Source organism: Halichondria panicea, chromosome 17 (assembly GCF_963675165.1).
Source record: "Halichondria panicea chromosome 17, odHalPani1.1, whole genome shotgun sequence".
Classification (NCBI taxonomy): domain Eukaryota; kingdom Metazoa; phylum Porifera; class Demospongiae; order Suberitida; family Halichondriidae; genus Halichondria; species Halichondria panicea.
This window is the reverse complement of record NC_087393.1, coordinates 317,397-337,301: the sequence shown is the minus strand read 5'-3', so window position 1 is coordinate 337,301 and position 19,905 is coordinate 317,397. Positions and strand designations below refer to the sequence as shown.

General features: G+C 43.3%; 4 protein-coding genes across 5 annotated transcripts in view; 1 reads left to right on the top strand and 3 right to left on the bottom strand.

Moving 5' to 3' along the window:
* Positions 1–18,411, top strand: part of LOC135351863 (dynein axonemal heavy chain 3-like) — a 28,521-nt gene extending 10,110 nt beyond the window's left edge. The window contains exons 23-47 of one of the 2 annotated variants that reach the window (XM_064550969.1): positions 5,701–5,835; positions 6,259–6,609; positions 6,762–7,211; positions 7,330–7,449; positions 7,659–7,816; positions 7,969–8,233; positions 8,470–8,655; positions 9,081–9,421; positions 9,470–9,565; positions 9,711–10,905; positions 11,121–11,338; positions 11,408–11,622; positions 12,071–12,526; positions 12,733–13,040; positions 13,255–13,844; positions 14,048–14,205; positions 14,380–14,476; positions 14,689–14,947; positions 15,390–15,597; positions 15,779–16,029; positions 16,205–16,368; positions 16,678–17,226; positions 17,445–17,658; positions 17,882–17,971; positions 18,051–18,411. In XM_064550969.1, the coding sequence (XP_064407039.1) occupies positions 5,701–5,835; positions 6,259–6,609; positions 6,762–7,211; positions 7,330–7,449; positions 7,659–7,816; positions 7,969–8,233; positions 8,470–8,655; positions 9,081–9,421; positions 9,470–9,565; positions 9,711–10,905; positions 11,121–11,338; positions 11,408–11,622; positions 12,071–12,526; positions 12,733–13,040; positions 13,255–13,844; positions 14,048–14,205; positions 14,380–14,476; positions 14,689–14,947; positions 15,390–15,597; positions 15,779–16,029; positions 16,205–16,368; positions 16,678–17,226; positions 17,445–17,658; positions 17,882–17,971; positions 18,051–18,257 (7,281 nt within the window). In that variant the 3' untranslated portion in view covers positions 18,258–18,411. Of the gene's footprint in view, positions 1–5,700; positions 5,836–6,258; positions 6,610–6,761; positions 7,212–7,329; positions 7,450–7,658; positions 7,817–7,968; positions 8,234–8,469; positions 8,656–9,080; positions 9,566–9,710; positions 10,906–11,120; positions 11,339–11,407; positions 11,623–12,070; positions 12,527–12,732; positions 13,041–13,254; positions 13,845–14,047; positions 14,206–14,379; positions 14,477–14,688; positions 14,948–15,389; positions 15,598–15,778; positions 16,030–16,204; positions 16,369–16,677; positions 17,227–17,444; positions 17,659–17,881; positions 17,972–18,050 lie in introns of both variants that reach the window. The other variant, XM_064550968.1, reaches the window with a different exon arrangement.
* Positions 93–1,531, bottom strand: LOC135351881 (TNF receptor-associated factor 4-like; the record flags this gene model as incomplete). Its single annotated transcript, XM_064550994.1, is given in 2 exon segments — positions 93–1,129; positions 1,234–1,531. Coding segments are annotated over 2 exon segments (1,269 nt in total), but the record flags the coding sequence as incomplete, so codon positions are not given.
* On the bottom strand, positions 4,024–5,585 carry LOC135351880 (TNF receptor-associated factor 5-like). Its single transcript, XM_064550993.1, has 2 exons — positions 5,317–5,585; positions 4,024–5,198 (listed from the first exon to the last, which is right to left on the bottom strand). The coding sequence occupies exons 1-2, from the start codon at positions 5,546–5,548 to the stop codon at positions 4,153–4,155; spliced, it is 1,278 nt and encodes a 425-aa protein (XP_064407063.1). The 5' UTR covers positions 5,549–5,585; the 3' UTR covers positions 4,024–4,152.
* A 142-nt stretch (positions 18,412–18,553) lies between the features above and the next one.
* On the bottom strand, positions 18,554–19,866 carry LOC135351886 (glutathione S-transferase GST-6.0-like). The gene is made up of 2 exons (XM_064550998.1): positions 19,244–19,866; positions 18,554–19,037 (listed from the first exon to the last, which is right to left on the bottom strand). The coding sequence occupies exons 1-2, from the start codon at positions 19,708–19,710 to the stop codon at positions 18,671–18,673; spliced, it is 834 nt and encodes a 277-aa protein (XP_064407068.1). The 5' UTR covers positions 19,711–19,866; the 3' UTR covers positions 18,554–18,670.
* Positions 19,867–19,905: the final 39 nt, after the last annotated feature.

The following is a 19,905-nucleotide window of genomic DNA, read 5'->3' as shown; positions in this document are numbered from 1 at the left end:
TATAGCTAACACAATGTAGTACAAGCATCATACACATACATACATACAGTATGTGTAAAACGCTATTAAAGTCACTCATGGGTACACTGTAACCATGGCTTGTAACTTGGTGGTCGCACTGAAACTCGGAAGATTAGAGCATCATCTTTCAGGTACTGACAATTCTTGGCTGGATTGTATGCGAGGTCTGTGTGTGCAATGAATTTTGCTTTTCCCAATGTACCTTCCACCATTCTCGGACGTGCATTATTTTTGAACTGTACAGTCTTTTTATAATGGTTCTTGTCCTCGATCTGATTAAGCAGCTCGAAGGAGGCTTCTCCTAGAAATGGCCACGTAAGAGCATCATCGTGTTCTCCGTTCATTAGAGTGGCGTATATTGAAATGTGAGTGCCTTCTATAGAGCCATTACCACCTGCATAGACCCGAATCCGAAATTTATACATTTTTGGGGATGTGTAGAAAGAACTACTGTCGAATTTATTTTTATCACTCTTTTTATTCTCAAAACAATCCAATCTAAATGTTAATTGTGGTTTGCTCTCCACACGTGTCAACCTTGCACTTTGTTCAACTAGCACTTTATTTTGCTCAGAAATGTGCGTCTCTAAACTTATGGTTTTCTTCGTCAACTCGAGAACTTTGGCAATACTCATTCTCAGGTGAAGCTGATCATCTTCCTCGTGTTTCTTGAGGTCTTTGCGCAGAATTTTCTCTTTACACCCAACCTCAGCATACTTGCAGGGCACACGCTCATACTGGCACGCAGCTCTATGGGCGGGGAGTTTGCAGCGTGGAATAGCTGCTGTACAAAGAGGACTGAAGCAGGGTATACGAACTTGTGGGCAGGTCTTGAGGTGGGTACTGGTCCTCTCGTGGTGTTCCCCCATTTCCTTGCAGTGTGGACACTTGTACTGACGTCTCGGGCAGTTTTTGGCGAGGTGTTCTTGCATATATTTTCTGGAAACTTTTATGATCTGGCCTTTGTTTGTGCATTTGTTGTCACAAGGCAATAAAGCATAGTCGCATGTGTTTAGATGAGTATCTAGATTTCCCAGCTCTCCCTCCCACTTGCAACCATTCTCCAGATTGTCACACTTCACTCTCAGAGCATTGACATGACGAACACCTACAATTGTATGCCTGTTAGATAGCTAACTACATACGTACGTATTTAAGGTAGTTACAGTATAGCATGTTATGGTATATATCTATTCAATGTTTTGTACATACTTCTCTTATCCTCAAAGAGACTCAGTTGCTCCCTGCAGTTTGGACAGGTTTGACTATTCCTTTGATGTACTGTTATACAGCTATTGCAGAAGATCTTGCCACATCCTTTGTTGCCTCCATGCTGCTGAGGATCCTTGGCCACCATTAGACAGATTTGACACTTGAGATCATCTGGGGTATCCTCAGTCCAGTTACACTCGTAGCCTCCAGTTTGAGCTTGGTTTGCTGCCATCTTACACAACCAATTTACATGTAGTTCCTTAAAGTTTACTTAGCACACCAATGGAATGCACTCAATGCTGGGATCTTCCCTGGGATCTCCCCCAAATCCCAGCCACAACCTGGACCTTTACTAGCCTCGTTCCCAGGCCTTACTTTTTCTTGCTGTTGTCACTGTTCATCCACAAATCACTAGAAAGACATAGTGCTAGTGAGGCAGCAAAGAAAGAAATGGGCGTAGATCTACAGTTAAGAAAAAGTAAGGCCTGGTTTGGGAAATCGCGTGATCCTCAAGGATTTTTATGAACGTGGGCGATATGTAGCCCACAATCGTGACGTAAGGTATTCTCCCACGCATTCAGAGTTAATAAGACTGTACATGTACTGAGACAACCACCACCAAGCTGTGCTGCAAGTCAGATCAGAGAACCAGCGTGGCCAGCTCTGGTGGCAGTAGCTACCTGCTATATATGATAATGATGACTAACTTTAAGCTATTCTCTTGATCTATACTAGCATGTAGAAAGACACAAGAAAAGGTAATAGTCTGATAGAATCTGAACACACAATCTAGACTAGTAGATCATCTAAGGTATATAGCTAGCTATAGTGCTTGCAAACTTCCAGTTCCAAGTCCATGTCCAGTTTGCTGCAGGCAAAGTTTTATTAGTCATAGATATCTGCGTGGGCAGTCCAACATCTCTAGCTCAGCATGCCCACGCTCATTTTCACCCTTCTACCACCCTTCTACCCTCACGTGACTTCCCGATACAGGCTCTCCTTTTTCCTAACTCTACGTCTATTTCTTTCTTTATTCCTCCAATTAATACCGTATTTTATCTCATTGAACGATTCAGACAGTATTTTATCTTATTGAACGATGTGATAAAGAACAGAAAAAGGAGAGCCTGTGTAGAGGCTAGACCTTTACTATATATGCCTGTATGATTTCCTTGTTTGTCGTGAATGGGATTTTTAGGCCTCCTGAATTATCTCACTTTATCTGTATAATATACAATAATTATATAAACAAGTGCCAAAAACATTTTGTGAAAAAATGGGGAAAAGCATGTGCACTGAAGTAACAAAAAGTTCGAAAACAAGATTAATTGTGGGTTGGTATAGTCTTGCATGCTCCAACTAGTTGAGGGTGGGGCACGATCTTTAACAGTTGGGTCCAGCACTACTTCTCGTTACACCTCTTTCTTTATTTGAGACACTTGATCACGTATTTGACCATCAACTTGCATGTGTTTCTACATAATGACGCATTTGAATAAGGCTTTTTCAAATTAACGTTTCTTTCTGTTACAGCACCGAAACACATGCATGGTGTAAAATTAATATTAAATTTGAGACTCTACAGATATATATGAGCCCTGCCCACCCAAAACTCGAAGTAGTGCTGGACCCAACTGTTAAAGATCGTGCCCCACCCCCAACTAGTTGGAGCATGCAAGACTATACCAACCCACAATTAATCTTGTTTTCGAACTTTTTGTTACTTCAGTGCACATGCTCTTCCAACCCTACTCTTCCCCATTTTTTCACAAAATGTTTTTTGCACTTGTTTGTAAACTTTTTTCACTGCATGCATGCGTTAATAAGTGGTCCTGGGAAACCACGTACAATATTTTAAGTAGTGACGTTTTGTGTCTATTCTAATGGGCGTTCCTATTAGGGTTACCCATCTTGTTCACATCCCTTTGCCAGCGGCTCATCCAACATGCAACCCTACTTCTCACCATTATTTTTTCAAACATTTTTTTACGCTTGTTTGTACCTACAATTTTTCTTCACAGGTACTAGCATAGATTTATCTATGGTGCTAGCTAGATCAAATACTGTGCTGGGATCTTACCTGGGATCTTACCTGGGACCACCCTAGTATCATAATGGAGACAGCATGTCTGTCAACAAGTTTTGTTCTTCTACTATGATTCAATTGCATGGTGATCATCTACATTTTCATTTTGAAAGTAGCTTGACAACGCATGATGTTTGTACCACAGATCTACGAGATCATCTGTATAATTTATTATATGTACTTGTGTTACTTCTATGACGTAAATCAAATAGATTACGAGTACTACGAATGAGTAAGAGTAGACGGAACTCACTGAGCTGTGACCGCAATGGCTTTAACCAATGCGTACAGCCACGCGCTCTAATACGCCCACGCTTATTTTAAACTTTTTAACGAGTCAAAGTTTTTCATTACGAATGTCGTAAATCATCAGGACTAATAAAAAATGAAAAAGTAATCATAAATATCCTGTCCAGTCAGCTTGTAACCTGAGCCAGCTTGTAATCTGAGCCAGCTCACAGTTTAAACAGTACTGAAAGACATTCATTCCACAGTGCTAGTGCATGAATTGAATGTGTAATAGCAGATCTAATTGCCAGTTTTGTTGTAGCTCTGCTGTTGCTTCTGGGAGCTGTATATTAATAATTATAGGTTAGAGCCGGGCTGTGTCTTGCATATATTACTGATACTCTCCTCCTGCATGCTGATCTGATAGTCCACTGTTCATGCACACTTCATGTTTGCATGTGGTCCATGTTAGCTGATACATGTCAAAAATTCATAGGCTAAGCGTACATTTAACAGCAAGAATTAAACCAACAACATATTATATAGTACATGTATAACAGCTAATACCTTTAAGAACGTTACGCAATTTCATTGTTTTGTGTCACTCATGCGTGGGTACACTGTAACCACTTGTAGCTTGGTGGTCGCACTGAAACTCGAAAGATTAGAGCATCATATTTCAAGTACTGGCAATTCTTGGCCGGATTGTACTCGAGGTCTCTGTATGCAATGAACTTTGCTTTTCCCAATGCACGCTCGTCTTCACCTTCCACTCTCTGACTTGACGCATTGTTAAGGAATTTTGTAGTCGCTTTGTGATGGTTTTTGTCCTCGATCTGATTAAGCAGCTCGAAGGTGGCTTCTCCTAGAAATGGCCACGTGAGAGCATTGTCGTAGTCTCCTTTCATTAGGCAAACAAAGATGGAAATGTGAGTGCCTTCTCCGCGACCATTACCACCTGGATAGACTCGAATTCGAAATTGGTATCCTCTGTGAGATGTGTAGAAGTGAGGACTACTGAAAATCACAGTTTTGTCATTCTTGTGCGCCTCAAAACAACCCATTCTAAATGTTATTTGTGGCTTACTCTCCATGGTTATTAACCATATTTCATCTAGCATTTCCTTTTGGTCAGTTAGTTGCTGTGTTAACTCGAGAACTTTGGCAGTAGTCACCTTCAGGTGAATCTGATCGTTTTCTTCGTGTTCCTTGAGGTCTTTGCGTTGAGGGTTCACTCTACACCCAACCTCAGCGTACTTGCAGGGCACGCGCTCATACTGGCATGTAGCTCTATGGATGTGGCGTTCACAGCGTGGAATAGCAGCTGTACAGGAAATGCTAGTGGGGCAGGGTATACTAACTTGTGGGCATATTTCGAGGTGTGTACTTGTCCTCTCGTGGTGTTCCCCCATTTCCTCGCAGTGTGGACACTTGTACAGACGTCTCGGGCAATGGTTCATAAGGTGGTCTGGCAGATTCTTTCTTAAAACTTTTACAGCCTGGCCGTTGTTTGTACATTTGTTGTCACAAGGCAGTAGAGCGTAATCGCACGTGTTTAGACGCGTCCTTAGATCGGCAAATTCTCCCACCCATCTGCAGCCATTCTCCAGATTTTCACACTTCACTCTTAGAGCATTGATATGTTGAACACCTACAGTAGTGTAATGGTATAGTGTGTTGGCAGCAACTGCATGTGTATTGTCAATAATCGATGTACAATAGTCTAATTACTAGTTATTTATGGCATTCAATGTTTTAGTAGTACATACTTCTCTTGTCTTGGAAGAGAATTAGTTTCTCCCTGCAGTTTGGACATTTTTTGCTATTTCTTTGATGTAGTGTTATACAAGTTTTGCAGAAGATCTTGCCACATCCTTTGTTGTCTCCGTGCTGCCTAGGTTCCCTGGCCACCATTAGACAGATCTGACACTTGAGATCATCTGGGGGATCCTCAATCCAGTTACACTCATAGCCACCATAGAGAGCTTGGTTTGCTGCCATCTTGATATGTTACATTGTGCCCCCAATTTGTGGGCACTTATCATCCATGACATTCCTTGGGGCACCCCCAGATTTTTATCAGCCTGTGGTTTTTAAACAACTAGCTTCCATTACATGTATATGTAATTAATCATGTTGTTCGTCCCATGCAGATCTACGAGATGATGCTGGTACGTCACGGGTTCATGATAGTGGGTGAACCAATGGGAGGCAAGACGAGTGCCTACCAGGTACTGGCCGCTGCACTGGCTGACCTCAACATGAGTGGACTTATGGAAGAATGGAAGGTATGTGTAGTCTACCATCTGTGTGTGTGTGTGTGTGTGTGTGTGTGTATAGAGAAATTGTCCTGTAGCAATAGAGGTACATATTCTTCTTGCACAATGATATGTATGAACAATGAACAGCTGCAAAGGAAAACCACCGTTTGTACAAATCCCATACCCTAGGTGTATTCATTGTACAAGTCAGTTGTACAGTGGATCTCTATATCTAGAGGGCGGTATTGGTTTGTGTGGTGAAGGCGCATTACATGTATTTTTTATGCTATATATACAAACAACATTTCATATACACATCGTACCTTTCAATACACTGCACATTAAGTATCCCCCCCACACGCACACCCACACACACACCCACACACACACACACACACGCACACACACACACACACACACACGCACACACGCACACACACACACACACAGACTGATGTTCGTGTCATCAACCCCAAGTCTATGACCATGGGGGAACTGTATGGTTGCTTTGACCCAGTTTCTCATGAATGGTCTGATGGAGTCCTGGCCAACACCTACAGAGACCAGGCCTCTGCCACTGATGAAAACAGAAAGTGGCTTATTTTTGACGGCCCAGTGGATGCTATTTGGATTGAGAACATGAACACTGTTCTGGATGATAACAAGAAACTGTGTCTTATGAGTGGGGAGATTATTCAGATGAGCCAGAAAATGAATCTGATTTTCGAACCAGAGGATCTAGAGGTGGCCTCTCCCGCAACTGTCAGTAGGTGTGGCATGATCTACATGGAACCACATCAGGTTGGTAGCATAGTACTAGCTAGCCCTCCTCCCCAGCTAGTCAGGCCCCTCAGAACACCATTGTCAATATAGTATAGATGCGTCCTCTAAGTGTGCATATTGTTATATAATTTATGTATACGGGCCTGAATTTATGCTCCAATTCTCTACAGCTTGGTTGGCAGCCTCTAATGAACTCCTACCTTACCTCCTCCTCACAAGAGGCAGTAGCTGAGGCCAATAGGGACCAATTCTCTAAGATGTTCGAAGAGCAGCGAGATCTCATCAAAACACTCTTTGATTGGCTGGTTCAACCTTGCCTGGACTTTATCCGACACGAATGCAAGCTGTTTATAACCACCTCTCCTCTACACCTCGTACACTCGCTGATAAACCTCTACACTTGTCTACTCGATGATTTTATCACTGACAATGCTGGAGCTCCAGTAGCACAAACACAGAGCACTGTATGGCTGCCATGTCTATTCGTATTCTCCCTGATATGGACTCTGGGTGGCACTATGACTGGAGATGCTCGCAAGAAGTTTGATGTGTTCTATAGAACGCTAGTGTCAGGAACGGATCAGGACCATCCCAGACCAAAGATCATCAAACTATCAAAGGTATGTGTGTGCTTATAAGGCTATGTGAAGCACTTGTATAAGTATAGCATACATGTACAGTTGAGGGAATACACGCAAGTTTCTCAATTTTAATTGACTGATTTTGACCCTAACACAGAGCAACCTGTTTCCGGAGAGGGAGACTGTGTTTGACTACTACTTCCAAAAGAAGGGAGGGACGTGGTGTCTGTGGGAGGACCTACTCGAGAGGAACGCCATCATTCCTGCTGACGCTAAGGTGAACACAGTGGGCTGCTAATAATGTTGAAGAGCACTGCTATTGGCCTGACCTTTGATTCACTATTCGCTATACGTATATATGTGTGTATGCTGATACATGTACACTAAACTCCACTAGAAATATCTTACATAAAGTTAATAATTATTATGCCCTCACTACCCCCCTCCCCCCCCCTCACTACCCCCCCTCCCCCCCCCTCCCTTCAGGCGAATGAGTTGATCATCCCCACCACGGACACAGTGAGACAGAGGTTCTTCCTGGAGTGCTATGTCACACACAACAAGCCCCTCCTCTTTGTGGGCCCCACTGGCACTGGCAAGTCAGCCATCACCAACAACTACCTCGTACGACTACCAAAGGACAGGTTAGAGTACAAATATAAGCAGTGTACATGTACAGTACATACAGTATGTGCACTTACCACATGTACGTGTATATGTACACTGTATTTGCATGCTTGTACAATGTATATATACATAGCTGGAAAATTACAATTATATTGCCTCTCCTTTTCAGATATGTTCCTAATTTGATCAACTTCTCTGCTCGTACAACTGCTGCTCAGACTCAGGACATAGTTATGTCCAAGTTGGATCGACGCAGGAAGGGTGTGTTTGGACCACCCATGGGCAAGAAGAATGTGTCTTTTGTGGACGATCTCAATATGCCAGCCAAAGAGAAGTACGGAGCACAGCCTCCTATAGAACTGCTGAGACACTTTCTGGACCATGGCTTCTGGTTCGATAAGAAAGATACTTCTAGGGTTGATCTTGTTGATGTGGTAAGGGCTCTGTGTGTGTGTGTGTGCATGCATGTGTGTGTGCATGCATGTGTGTGCGTGCGTGCGTGTGTTTGTTGAACTGAGATTGTTTAGAGCTAAGAAATGAAGTAATTGTGTTAATTTGCTATTGTACCAGTTCACAGTATAATTATGACTGCATTGTATAGGTCAATAGTGTAACTGTACAGTAGGGAATCTTTTCAGTGTTGATAGAATGTTTGTGTCTCTCTATCCAGTTGTTGGTGTGTGCGATGGGTCCTCCTGGTGGTGGGCGTAACCACATCACAGGAAGGTTCACCAGACATCTCAACATAGTCTCTATAGAGTCCTTTGATGACTCCACCATGACCAAGATATTCACCTCCCTGGTTGACTGGCATTTTGGCAAGGGCTTCGATGCTATCTTCACTAGACTGGGAAAGGTACGGTGTACACATTTACATGTACCTACAATGTACATGTAGGTCCCTTTCATTTTGAATCAGCTCTGTGACTTTAGTTCTGATGGCCCAAATTTAACAATTTTATGATTTTCTGAAAGCTTAGAAGGAGCCCGTTCAGTTGGTATGCTCAGATCCCAAATTTAGAACAGGCCATAATTTCCCATTTTCGGGAAAAGACCATGCTTTTCAAAAACAGGCCAAAAATAGACTTCTGATTTTTAACGCATATCTGAAAGGCCTCTCTCTAAGCTTTCAGAAAATCATAAAATTAACGTTATTATACCAACTGAACAAAAGTTATGGCCGTTCAAAGATGCTCTATTTAACCACTGAGTATTACTGGAACTGTACATTACATGTAAACTTCTCAAGTAGCATTAACCGCCGTACTTTTCTACCGCCAGATTCTTGTCCAAGCCACGATGGGCGTGTACAAGTCAGCCGTAGCTCATTTCTTGCCCACCCCCTCCAAGTCCCACTACATATTCAACCTGCGTGATTTTGCCCGTGTTATTCGAGGTGTCCTATTAATGCCAGCCTCTCATATGACAGAGGGTGACAAACTCATGAGACTGTGGACACACGAAGTCTATAGAGTATTCTATGACAGGCTCATCGATGACAAGGACAGGTCCCAATTCTTTGAGATTGTGAAGGAGATGTTGCAACAGTTCTTCAAAGTCAATATTGATAAACTACTCAGCGGATTGGCCACCTCAGACAAGCTAGTGGACGATGATATCAGGTCAGTGAATGATTTTAAATATGGTCTAGTTTATAAAGATTTTTATAGGAGTCTGTTTTTTGGGGACTATATGGTGCCTGGAGCTGACCCCACCATATATGATGAGATCACTGACTTTACCAATCTCACAAGTTCAGTGGAAAGGTTTGTGCTGTACAGTACGCAAGTATATACTGTACATGTGTATAGCTAGTAGCTCATTCTGTATATGCTAGCTACATGTATATATATATATAATTATACTGTTAGATCAACATTTACAAACCTACGTACATCTTTCTCCGTATAGCTACCTTGAGGATTATAATCAGATGAGCAAGGCTCCTATGAAACTGGTCATGTTCAAGTTTGCCATTGAGCATGTCTCAAGAATTGCTCGCGTACTGAAGCAGGACGATGGCCACGCCCTCTTAATAGGCGTAGGAGGTAGCGGGCGACAAAGTGCTTGTAAACTAGCAACCTTCATGGCCGACTACGACCTGTTCCAAATCGAAATAGCCAAAAACTATACGATGATTGAATGGAGGGATGACTTAAAGAGACTTCTCCTAAAGGCAGGGGCAGAGGGAAAACAAACCACATTCTTGTTCTCTGATAACCAAATCAAAGACGAAGCTTTCGTTGAAGATATTAACATGATTCTGAACACTGGAGATGTACCCAATATCTTCCCGGCTGACGAAAAAGCAGAAGTTATTGAAAAAATGCAAATGGCAGCCCGTACAGAAGGACGTAAAATCGACTCCACCCCACTGTCAATGTATAACTTTTTTATCGAAAGAGTCAAGCAAAACCTCCACATTGTACTGGCCATGAGCCCCATTGGAGATGCCTTCAGGAACAGGCTACGTATGTTCCCTTCTCTTATAAACTGTTGTACTATCGATTGGTTTCAAGCGTGGCCTGACGATGCTCTGGAAATGGTGGCCAATAAGTTCCTCGAAGATTTAGATATGGAGTCTGATATTCGCACACAATGTGTGTACATGTGTCAAGTGTTTCATCAAAGTGTTAGAGGACTTTCTGACAAATATTACGATATTCTTCGTCGCAAAAACTACACCACTCCTACGTCATATTTAGAGCTCATTCTTACTTTTAAAACGCTTTTTGGCAAGAAACGAAATGAAATTCTGACAACGAAACAACGTTATGTCACAGGTCTTGAGAAACTCGATTTTGCAGCGTCTCAAGTATCTGTAATGCAGCAAGAATTGGTTGAGCTACAACCACAGCTAGTACAGACTTCCAAGGAGACAGCTGAACTTATGGTGAAGATTGAGAAGGACACTGTCGAAGCAGAAGCTAAGAAAGAGCTAGTAGCTGCTGACGAGGCTGTGGCTGATAAAGCGGCTGCGGCTGCAAAGGCAATCAAAGAAGACTGTGAGAGTGACCTAGCCGAGGCCCTCCCTGCTCTGGAGGCTGCCTTGTCCGCACTCAACACTCTCACCAACAAGGACATCACACTCGTCAAAGCTATGAAGGTACGGCACTATATAGGGTAGCAACTTCAAGGTACATATAGTACATGATGTGTGTACGCATGTAGCAGATTATAGGAGCCTTTGTGTTTACGAATAAGTTAACTTTTGTATGCATGTTTTTAGTACTAGTATACAGATATTGTGTATAATACCCCCCAGAACCCCCACAGATAAGTGTGTGTAATGCCCCCCTGTGTGTATTGTCCCCCCCCCAGAACCCCCCACAGCTGGTGAGACTGGTGATGGAGTCAGTGTGTGTGATGAAGGCTGTCAAGCCAGAGAGGAAACCAGACCCATCGGGGAGTGGCAAGATGATTGAGGATTATTGGGGACCGTCGCAAAAGATGCTGAGTGATTTTAAGTTCTTGGACAGCCTGAAATCTTACGACAAGGACAACATAGCACCTGCTATTATGAAGAAAATCAGAGAAAAGTGAGACAGTTTATAGGCATAATTATTACTCTAGTTGTACATTATCCCTCTGTGTTCCATGTACTGCAGATACTGTACTATACCAGACTTCAACCCTGATGTCATCAAGTCAGCGTCTACTGCGTGTGAGGGCCTGTGCAAGTGGGTGCGGGCTATGGAGGTGTACGATAGAGTGGCCAAAGTGGTGGCCCCTAAGAAAGCTAAACTAGCCGAGGCCGAGGCTGAGCTGTCAGTACAGATGGCCACACTGAATGAGAAGAGGGCAGAGCTCAAGGAAGTCCTTGGTATGTGTGTGTCAGCATGCATGTACTCTTGCACAGTGTTCGATTTTGTCTACCGTATAGCGGGTAAGTTTCGTGGGGTAAAAAATTCGTTCAACTCGAGAAACGGTGGTTTTCCTGAGTAAAATTTTCATTTAGTCTCATTGCCTGCACTGTATTCCTACGCCACGCCTACGTTAAAATTTCGTTGAGGTCAGCTTGCCCACGAAAATAACGAATATTTTACCCCACGAAAATAATTACCTGTAGTTTACATTCCTTAGGCTTGTTTGGGAATTTCCCAATTTAAGAGTGCCTGAGGGTCTTAACACAAATGTTTATTATGTGTTGCTACTGCAATACCATGCAAAAATTGTACAGACAGTTGTTTTAATTCATTGGAATTCCCTCATTTTGTACAATTTAGCAATGCCAATATACCAAATGTTATGACACTACACACACCTCTCAGACAAGCTGCAAGGTCTCAACGATGAATTCACTGCCATGACTAAGAAAAAGGCCAGCCTCGAGACCAACATTGACCTCTGTCAGAAAAAACTAGACCGAGCTTCGAAACTAATTGGAGGCCTGGGTGGGGAGAAGGAGCGCTGGAGCCTGGCAGCCAAGGAGCTTGGTGAGAGAGCTGTGAATATCACAGGGGATGTGCTTATTTCTTCGGGAGTTGTGGCCTATCTTGGTGCTTTTACGGTGGACTTTAGACAAGAGGCTACTCAGAGATGGCATGAACAGTGCAGAGAGAGGAAGATTCCTTGTTCTGATGTGTTCTCTGTCAATAACACGCTTGGTGAGCCGGTCAAGATACGAGAGTGGAATATTGCCGGTCTGCCAGTTGATTCCTTCTCAGTGGATAATGGGATCATTGTCTCCAACTCTAGGAGGTGGCCTCTCATGATCGACCCTCAAGGTGAGCGCATGCTTATATTGGCCTGCGTGTGTATGCTTATATTGGCCTGTGTGTATATGCTTGTATGGCCTGTATGCTTATTGGCCTGCCTGTGTGCGTATTATTGGCTTTTGATGTTGATCTGTTTTACGCTGTATGTTGATAATCTTTTTCGTTTTATAACAATTATTATACAATCAATGCACGTACATTTGTATACCCTCCAGGCCAGGCCAACAAGTGGATCAAGAATCTAGAGCGTCCCAATAAGCTCTCTGTTATCAAACTATCTGATGCTAACTACGCTCGTACTCTTGAGAACAGTATTCAGTTTGGGACCCCAGTCCTACTGGAGAATATAGGGGAAGAGTTGGACCCTCTCCTCGAGCCATTGCTACTCAAGCAGACCTTCAAACAGGGAGGAGTGGACTATATGAGATTAGGGGAGAATATTATAGAGTACAGTCAGGACTTCAGGTTCTATATCACCACCAGACTACGCAACCCTCACTACCTGCCCGAGGTGTCAGTCAAGGTGAGTCTATATGTAACGTAATAATTGGAGCAGCCTCTCATCTAGCTTACCAGGCCTGGACTACTGTTTAAAGATATATGTAACTATAGTCAAATTCCAAGTCTGCAACTTTTGAATAGTGTGTGTTTTCATAGACTATAATTGTAGTGTATCATGTATGCCCATTTGGCAGGTAATTATTTCCTCTTCAAGTACTGTACTGTCCTTCCTACAGGTTGTATTGCTTAACTTCATGATCACACCGCTTGGTCTGGAGGACCAGTTACTAGGTATAGTGGCAGCCAAGGAGAAACCAGAACTAGAGGAAAAGAAAAACCAGCTCATTCTTGAGGGAGCGGCCAACAAAAAACAACTCAAGGAGATTGAAGACAAGATCCTAAAAGTCCTATCATCTTCAGAAGGGAACATTCTTGAAGACGAAACTGCCATTAAGATTTTATCATCGTCTAAAGTTCTCTCAGAGGAGATCCAAGCTAAACAGGAGATTGCTGCTCGTACTGAAGTGGAAATTGATGAAACGCGAAACGGCTACAAACCAGTGGCCGTTCATGCATCTATTCTGTTCTTCTGCATCTCTGACCTGGCCAATATAGAGCCCATGTATCAGTACTCACTCAACTGGTTTATTAACTTGTATCTGCAGTCGATTGCCAATAGCAACAAGTCGACTGATTTGCAGGAAAGGATTGATTCTCTGAACGATCACTTCACTAAGAGCATCTACAACAATGTGTGTCGCTCACTCTTTGAGAAAGACAAACTACTCTTTTCATTTGTGCTATGTATTGGAATACAGAAAGGAAGGTGTGTGCCTGGCTAGTTAGTCTCGATCCTAAGACTTTGTTTTTTAACAAATTGATGTCCAATTGAAACTTTGAACAGCGTACATCATGTGACAATTAAGGCTTTATCTCAGCTCTTAAAACGTTTTTATCATTGGAAATTGGACCATGTACATAATTATAAGTACTGTGCACTATACAATAATCTTGTTCATACACGTACAGAGGAGAGGTTGATGAGGAGGTGTGGCGGTTCCTGTTAACAGGGGGTGTGGCTCTGGAGAACCCGAACCCTAACCCCTACCCTCAGTGGCTCGGTGACAAGTCGTGGGGAGAGATAGTCAGGGCATCACAACTACCCAAGCTCAAGGGGTGGTTCAAAGGTCAGTACGTGTACTTTGTACTTTACTATGCCTCGGTGGGCCGGTTCAAAGGTCAGTATATGTACTTTGTACTTATTATGCCTCGGTGGGCATACAGTAATCTGCCCGCTTTGTGTGTGTGATGTGTGATGTGTGCTGATTCACGCCCACCCACCCACCCACCCACTCATTCAGATTTTGGTGCTGAATGGAAGAAGATGTACGACTCTCCCACTCCACAAGACGCACAGTTCCCTGAGACATGGGAGAGCAAGGTCAAAGGTCTTGACAGGTACAGTATATGCATACCACGTATACAGTACCACTGTGTAGCTACATGCAAGTAATCTATGTTATTGTAGTGTACTGTACAGTAGGTCAGTGCACTTGCAACTGAGTATTATTTACCAGAATTAAAACAGATTTTCAGCCTTGAATTAGTAGTGATAATGTTACAAATGCAACTGTACACAGTGTCCATACACTATAATTATTGTTGTACAGAATGGTAGTCCTTCGCTGTATCAGACCAGACAAGATCATTCCAGCTGTTCAAGTGTACATTGTCAACAACATGGGACGACAGTACATCGAGCCTCCCACCTTTGACCTTGCCGGGAGCTTTGCGGACTCTCACTGCTGTGCCCCTCTCATCTTTGTGCTCTCCCCCGGGGCAGACCCCATGGCAGGACTCCTCAAGTTCGCTGGGGATAAAGGTTTTGGAGGGAAAAGGATTCAAACCATTTCACTGGGACAGGGGCAGGTCAGATACAGTCTACACACACACACACACACACACACACACACACACACACACACACACACACACACACACCACACACACCGTGTTTACTACATGTACATGTACAATGTTTTGCAAGCAACAAATCACGAATGAGCCAAATCAGCAATCAGTTTAACAGATGTCGAAAGTCTTTAGCACTCAAAACATTTGTAGTAAATACTGTTGTATTTAACAAGTGTATTCATGGGCACTGAGAATGTGTTTTGTCGACCACTAAATAGTGAGAATGTAGTGCTGTATAAAAAGAGGTTGCCTGACTAGCTGAGTCAGATACAGATCGTTCTTCGTAAGCAATCAGCATGAGCAATCAGCGTAACAATCATTATAATTTTTGGATGGACAACCAATGGGGAGTCCAAAATTGTAAACAAAATGCACTAACTAGACCATGTCCATGCAGGGACCCATAGCCTCCAAGATGATAGACAAGGCAATTGTGGAGGGCACCTGGGTGGTGCTTCAGAACTGTCATCTGGCTACCTCTTGGATGCCTAGACTGGAGAAGATGTGTGAAGAGGTCATCATTCCTGAGTCTACACACACTGAGTTTAGGCTGTGGCTGACTAGCTACCCTTCAGAAGATTTCCCTGTGTCTATACTACAGAATGGTAAGTAACATTTGTCCAACTGTGCAAATCTAAATGGAATGTTGACTGGTGTACTGTACACCTCAGATTTCATTTCAGCTCTCACAACAAGTGTTGGCATCTGATGACTTGTCCCCTTTATTTCTGACTCTCTATTACTTCATTAGGCATTTATTTTGTGTCTATATTTCTTTCCCTGTAGGAGTGAAGATGACCAACGAGCCTCCTAAAGGATTGCGTGCCAACCTCCTCCGGTCCTACCTCAATGACCCCATCTCAGACCCAGAGTTCTTTGAGGGTTGCAACAAAGCTCAGCCATGGCAGAAGCTACTGTTTGGGTTGTGCTTCTTTCACGCTCTGGTTCAGGAGAGGAGGAAATTCGGACCATTGGGCTGGAATATTCCGTATGAGTTTAACGAGAGCGACCTCAGGATCAGCATGAAACAGCAACAGGTGGGTGAAGCCTCGAGCGTGTTAAACAAATTTTCCAGACATTTTACCGTTGTATAGTAGGGAATTTTGTAATCCCCTTTCGTAATAATTATTTGGATTTTTACCGTTGTATAGTTAGGGAATTTTGTATCCCCCTTTTCGGGAAGTTCACTCTGAAATGTGTATCTATGTTCAGATGTTCTTGAACGAGTATGAAGAGATACCGCTGGATGCTCTCACATACCTCACTGGCCAGTGTAACTACGGGGGCAGGGTGACTGATGACTGGGACAGGAGGCTCCTCGTATCATTACTATCAATATTCTATTGCAAGGAGATCTATCTAACAGACCAACGCAAGTAAGCAGTGGGCTTCCATGTGATTATGTATTGTGTGAGAGCCTATGGTAAGGAGATTAAATTTCATGTGAGATACAGTGCAAGTTTTGTCCATTTGATTAAGAGCATCTGTGTGTTTCTTTCTAGCCAATAATTTGGTAACTACGTGTAGAAACTAAATGTACTATAATTATACACATGTACTTACAATTTGTTTGTGTTATAAAATCTGCTTGTGTGTGTTGGCTATTGCCCCCCCCCACACCCACACACCCACACACACACACACCCACACACTCACCCCCCCACACACACACACCACACACATAGATTTTCTCCGAGTGGTGACTACCTCTCCCCTGACCATGGCGACTATCAGAGCTATCTGGACTACATTCGATCACTTCCCATTATCCCACATCCCGAGGTGTTTGGCCTACATGAGAACGCTGACATTACCAAGGACAACCAGGAAACACAGCAGCTGTTTGACAGCATCCTAGTGACCCTTCCCCGGCAAAGTGGCGGGGGAGGCAAATCATCCCAACAGGTCATTGACGAACTTGCAGCTGATATATTGTCAAAGCTGCCTACCGATTTTAATCTCGAGAAAATCTGTGAGCAGTTTCCAGTGGTGTATGATGAGTCAATGAACACAGTATTGAGACAAGAGCTCATTCGATTCAATCGACTCACGTCTGTGGTTCGAAGTACGTTACAGAACCTCCAGAAGGCGATGAAGGGACTTGTGGTGATGTCTTCAGAGCTGGAAGATGTGTTCAGCAGTATGATAGTGGGGAGAGTGCCAGCTGTGTGGGCTGCCAAGTCCTACCCCTCTCTCAAGCCCATGGGTAGTTACATCACTGACCTACTGGCTAGGTACGTGTTTTCGATGTTTACCAAACAGTTTTTGTTCCTATTTACACTTAGTCGTTTCAATATCAGATTGTATACATGTACAATGACAAACATGTATACTGGTACACACACCCACACACACACCCACACACACACATACACACGCACACACACACACACACACACACACACACACACACACACACACACACACACACACACACACACACACACACTAGGCTCAAGTTTTTCCAGGATTGGATTGACACTGGAGTTGCTCCGAATGTATTCTGGGTGTCAGGATTCTACTTCACCCAGTCCTTCCTCACGGGGGTGCTACAGAACTACGCCAGGAAGTACACCATCCCCATCGACCATCTTGGGTTCCAGTTTGAGGTGATGAAAGAAGAGGGAACTTCTTCCTCAAAAGCTGAAGATGGCGCTTATGTTCATGTGAGTAATTATCAATGTTTGCAGTACTGCACTTGTACAGCATCTTTTCAATATCATTTTCCATAATTTATGCCTGCTTCAAATCGAAAATGAGTACATGTAGGTCTTCATGTTGTGCTTCAGTTAAGATTCAGTGTATTTTTGATGGCCATACAGTAATTAGTACACTCGTTACACAAATTAATGCTACACGTATGATTGTGCTCTTGTATTATTTGTATAGGGGCTGTTTCTGGAGGGTGCTCGCTGGGACAGGCACAAGATGTTGATTGGAGAATCACTACCAAAGATCCTGTATGACACACTCCCTATTGTAAGTAACATCATTATTATTATTATTGGCTAATAATTATACGTACATTAAGCTAACAACTGTGTCTCCCCTTGTGTAGCTATGGCTGAAGCCTGGAGAGAGGGGCAAGTTTAAAGAAGAGAGGACGTATGATTGTCCAGTGTACAAGACGAGCGCACGTCGAGGCATGCTCTCCACCACTGGCCACTCTACCAACTATGTCCTCCAGATACAACTCAAGACCGACCAGCCTCAGAGCCACTGGGTCAACCGTGGGGTGGCCGCACTCTGTCAGCTTGACGATTAAGTATTAATTTTTGTTTGTGTACTCTCTTATTGTGTGTAGCTATAGCAACCCGGTCACTTCACTGCTCATTGTATATTATTATACAGTAATTAATTATTATTGTTATTTTATGGCCTGGATATTGTCTTCTGTTTATAAAAAATTGCTTGACTGACACTTTTATATGATGTTAAAACGTACAAGTCTCTAAGTATATTCATAACTACAGCATCAACCGTAATGACATAATGAAACCATTCATTTGTATGTTATGCTGTTGATCTGATCGATATCTTAATTGCAATGGTGCACAATGATTATAATTATGACAAAAGGCTATAATTATATACAAAAGTTGCTGAACATATGAAACATTTATGTGACAACGACTGTTAAACTAGCTACTAATTATTTTTATTAACTAGCTACACATTTCAAATGCTACCACCGCTAGGTTTAATCTGCTTTTTCCCTACAAAAGTTTTTTGAAAGTTTGGACGACTTTTAATTCTCTCGAGATAATCTCTGAGCACGGGGTGGTCCTCTAATAAAGCCCCACCCTTCACCATTGACGCCCACCACACGTTGAAACCCATCACACAATCGGCCGCCGTAAACTTGTCTCCACAGATATACTCCCGATCAGCCAGGTGGTTGGAGAGAACGTTGGCAGTGATGGTGAACTTTCTCTTGAGGGACTCGACTTGAGCGTGATTGCGTTTGTCCTCTGGGGTGTGTGTGAGCTGCATGTAGAGGGGGTCCAGAATATGGTCCAGTGAACTCGCAGCATAGCAGATGAAGCTGCAGTTGAGAAAATAGTATTACAGAGTGAAGTCATAGACACAGGAGTACGTATATCTATGTCCATGGTGAAATCAAGCAAATGCGTAACCTTATAAGACAAAAGCAAGGGTGTGTATGTCAATTGGCATACACGCTAATCAACTGTTTGTATTGGTGTATATACTAACATGATTTATAATCACATGTGTACTGATTTCACTTACTTGTAGTACTCTGACGTGTGTTGCGGGTCAGGCAGTAGACTTCCTCCATCACTGTCCAGGAATATCTCGGCCAGGTAGAGGCAGATGGCTGAAGACTCAAGCAGAACGGTCCCATCCTCTAGTTTGAGAGCGGGCAGTGTTCCATGAGGGTGAATCTCTCGGTACGACATCAGGTCCTTAGCATCGGAGCCATGGAGAGCAATAGGTACAATCGTCACGTGCTCAGAAGCGTCTAATTCATTGATAAGCCAGGCACATCTGCACGATCGAAATGGGAAGCTATGGTAGAGTGTGAGTGCGTGCTGCTGGCGGGAGGGTCGATCTTGAAGGTTGGCTTCCACTTTGCTGCCAGATTGACGAGATTTCCACCATTTGGAGGCCTTCATGTAGGCCACAACTCCCAGCGATCCCACACCTAGGCCGGCCAGAGCAGCCAGAGTGGTTGTTGCCATCGATCCCGACGACATAGCTCCACCGGTAGTTAATAGAGAGTCTTGACTGTATACAGAACAGTCCAGCAGTCTTCTGTGTACTGTGATTACCGTAATAAGGCCAGGGACGCGTACAGACACACCCACTATTGTTTATTTGTCATTCAATATGGTAAAGGGTCGACGTATTACCTAGCTACATGTGTAAGAAACCCGCGGCTTGAAACCGAG

What these genes read in the sequence shown, in the direction of transcription:
- LOC135351886 (XM_064550998.1), bottom strand. Translation starts at nt 19,710, where the DNA reads ATGTCGTCGGGATCGATGGCAACAACCACTCTGGCTGCTCTGGCCGGC. An exon ending in CACACGTCAGAGTACTACAA is followed by an intron (nt 19,038 to 19,243) that starts GTAAGTGAAATC and finishes TCTCAACTGCAG; the next exon opens with CTTCATCTGCTATGCTGCGA.
- LOC135351880 (XM_064550993.1), bottom strand. Translation starts at nt 5,548, where the DNA reads ATGGCAGCAAACCAAGCTCTCTATGGTGGCTATGAGTGTAACTGGATT. An exon ending in TCTCTTCCAAGACAAGAGAA is followed by an intron (nt 5,199 to 5,316) that starts GTATGTACTACT and finishes ACACTACTGTAG; the next exon opens with GTGTTCAACATATCAATGCT.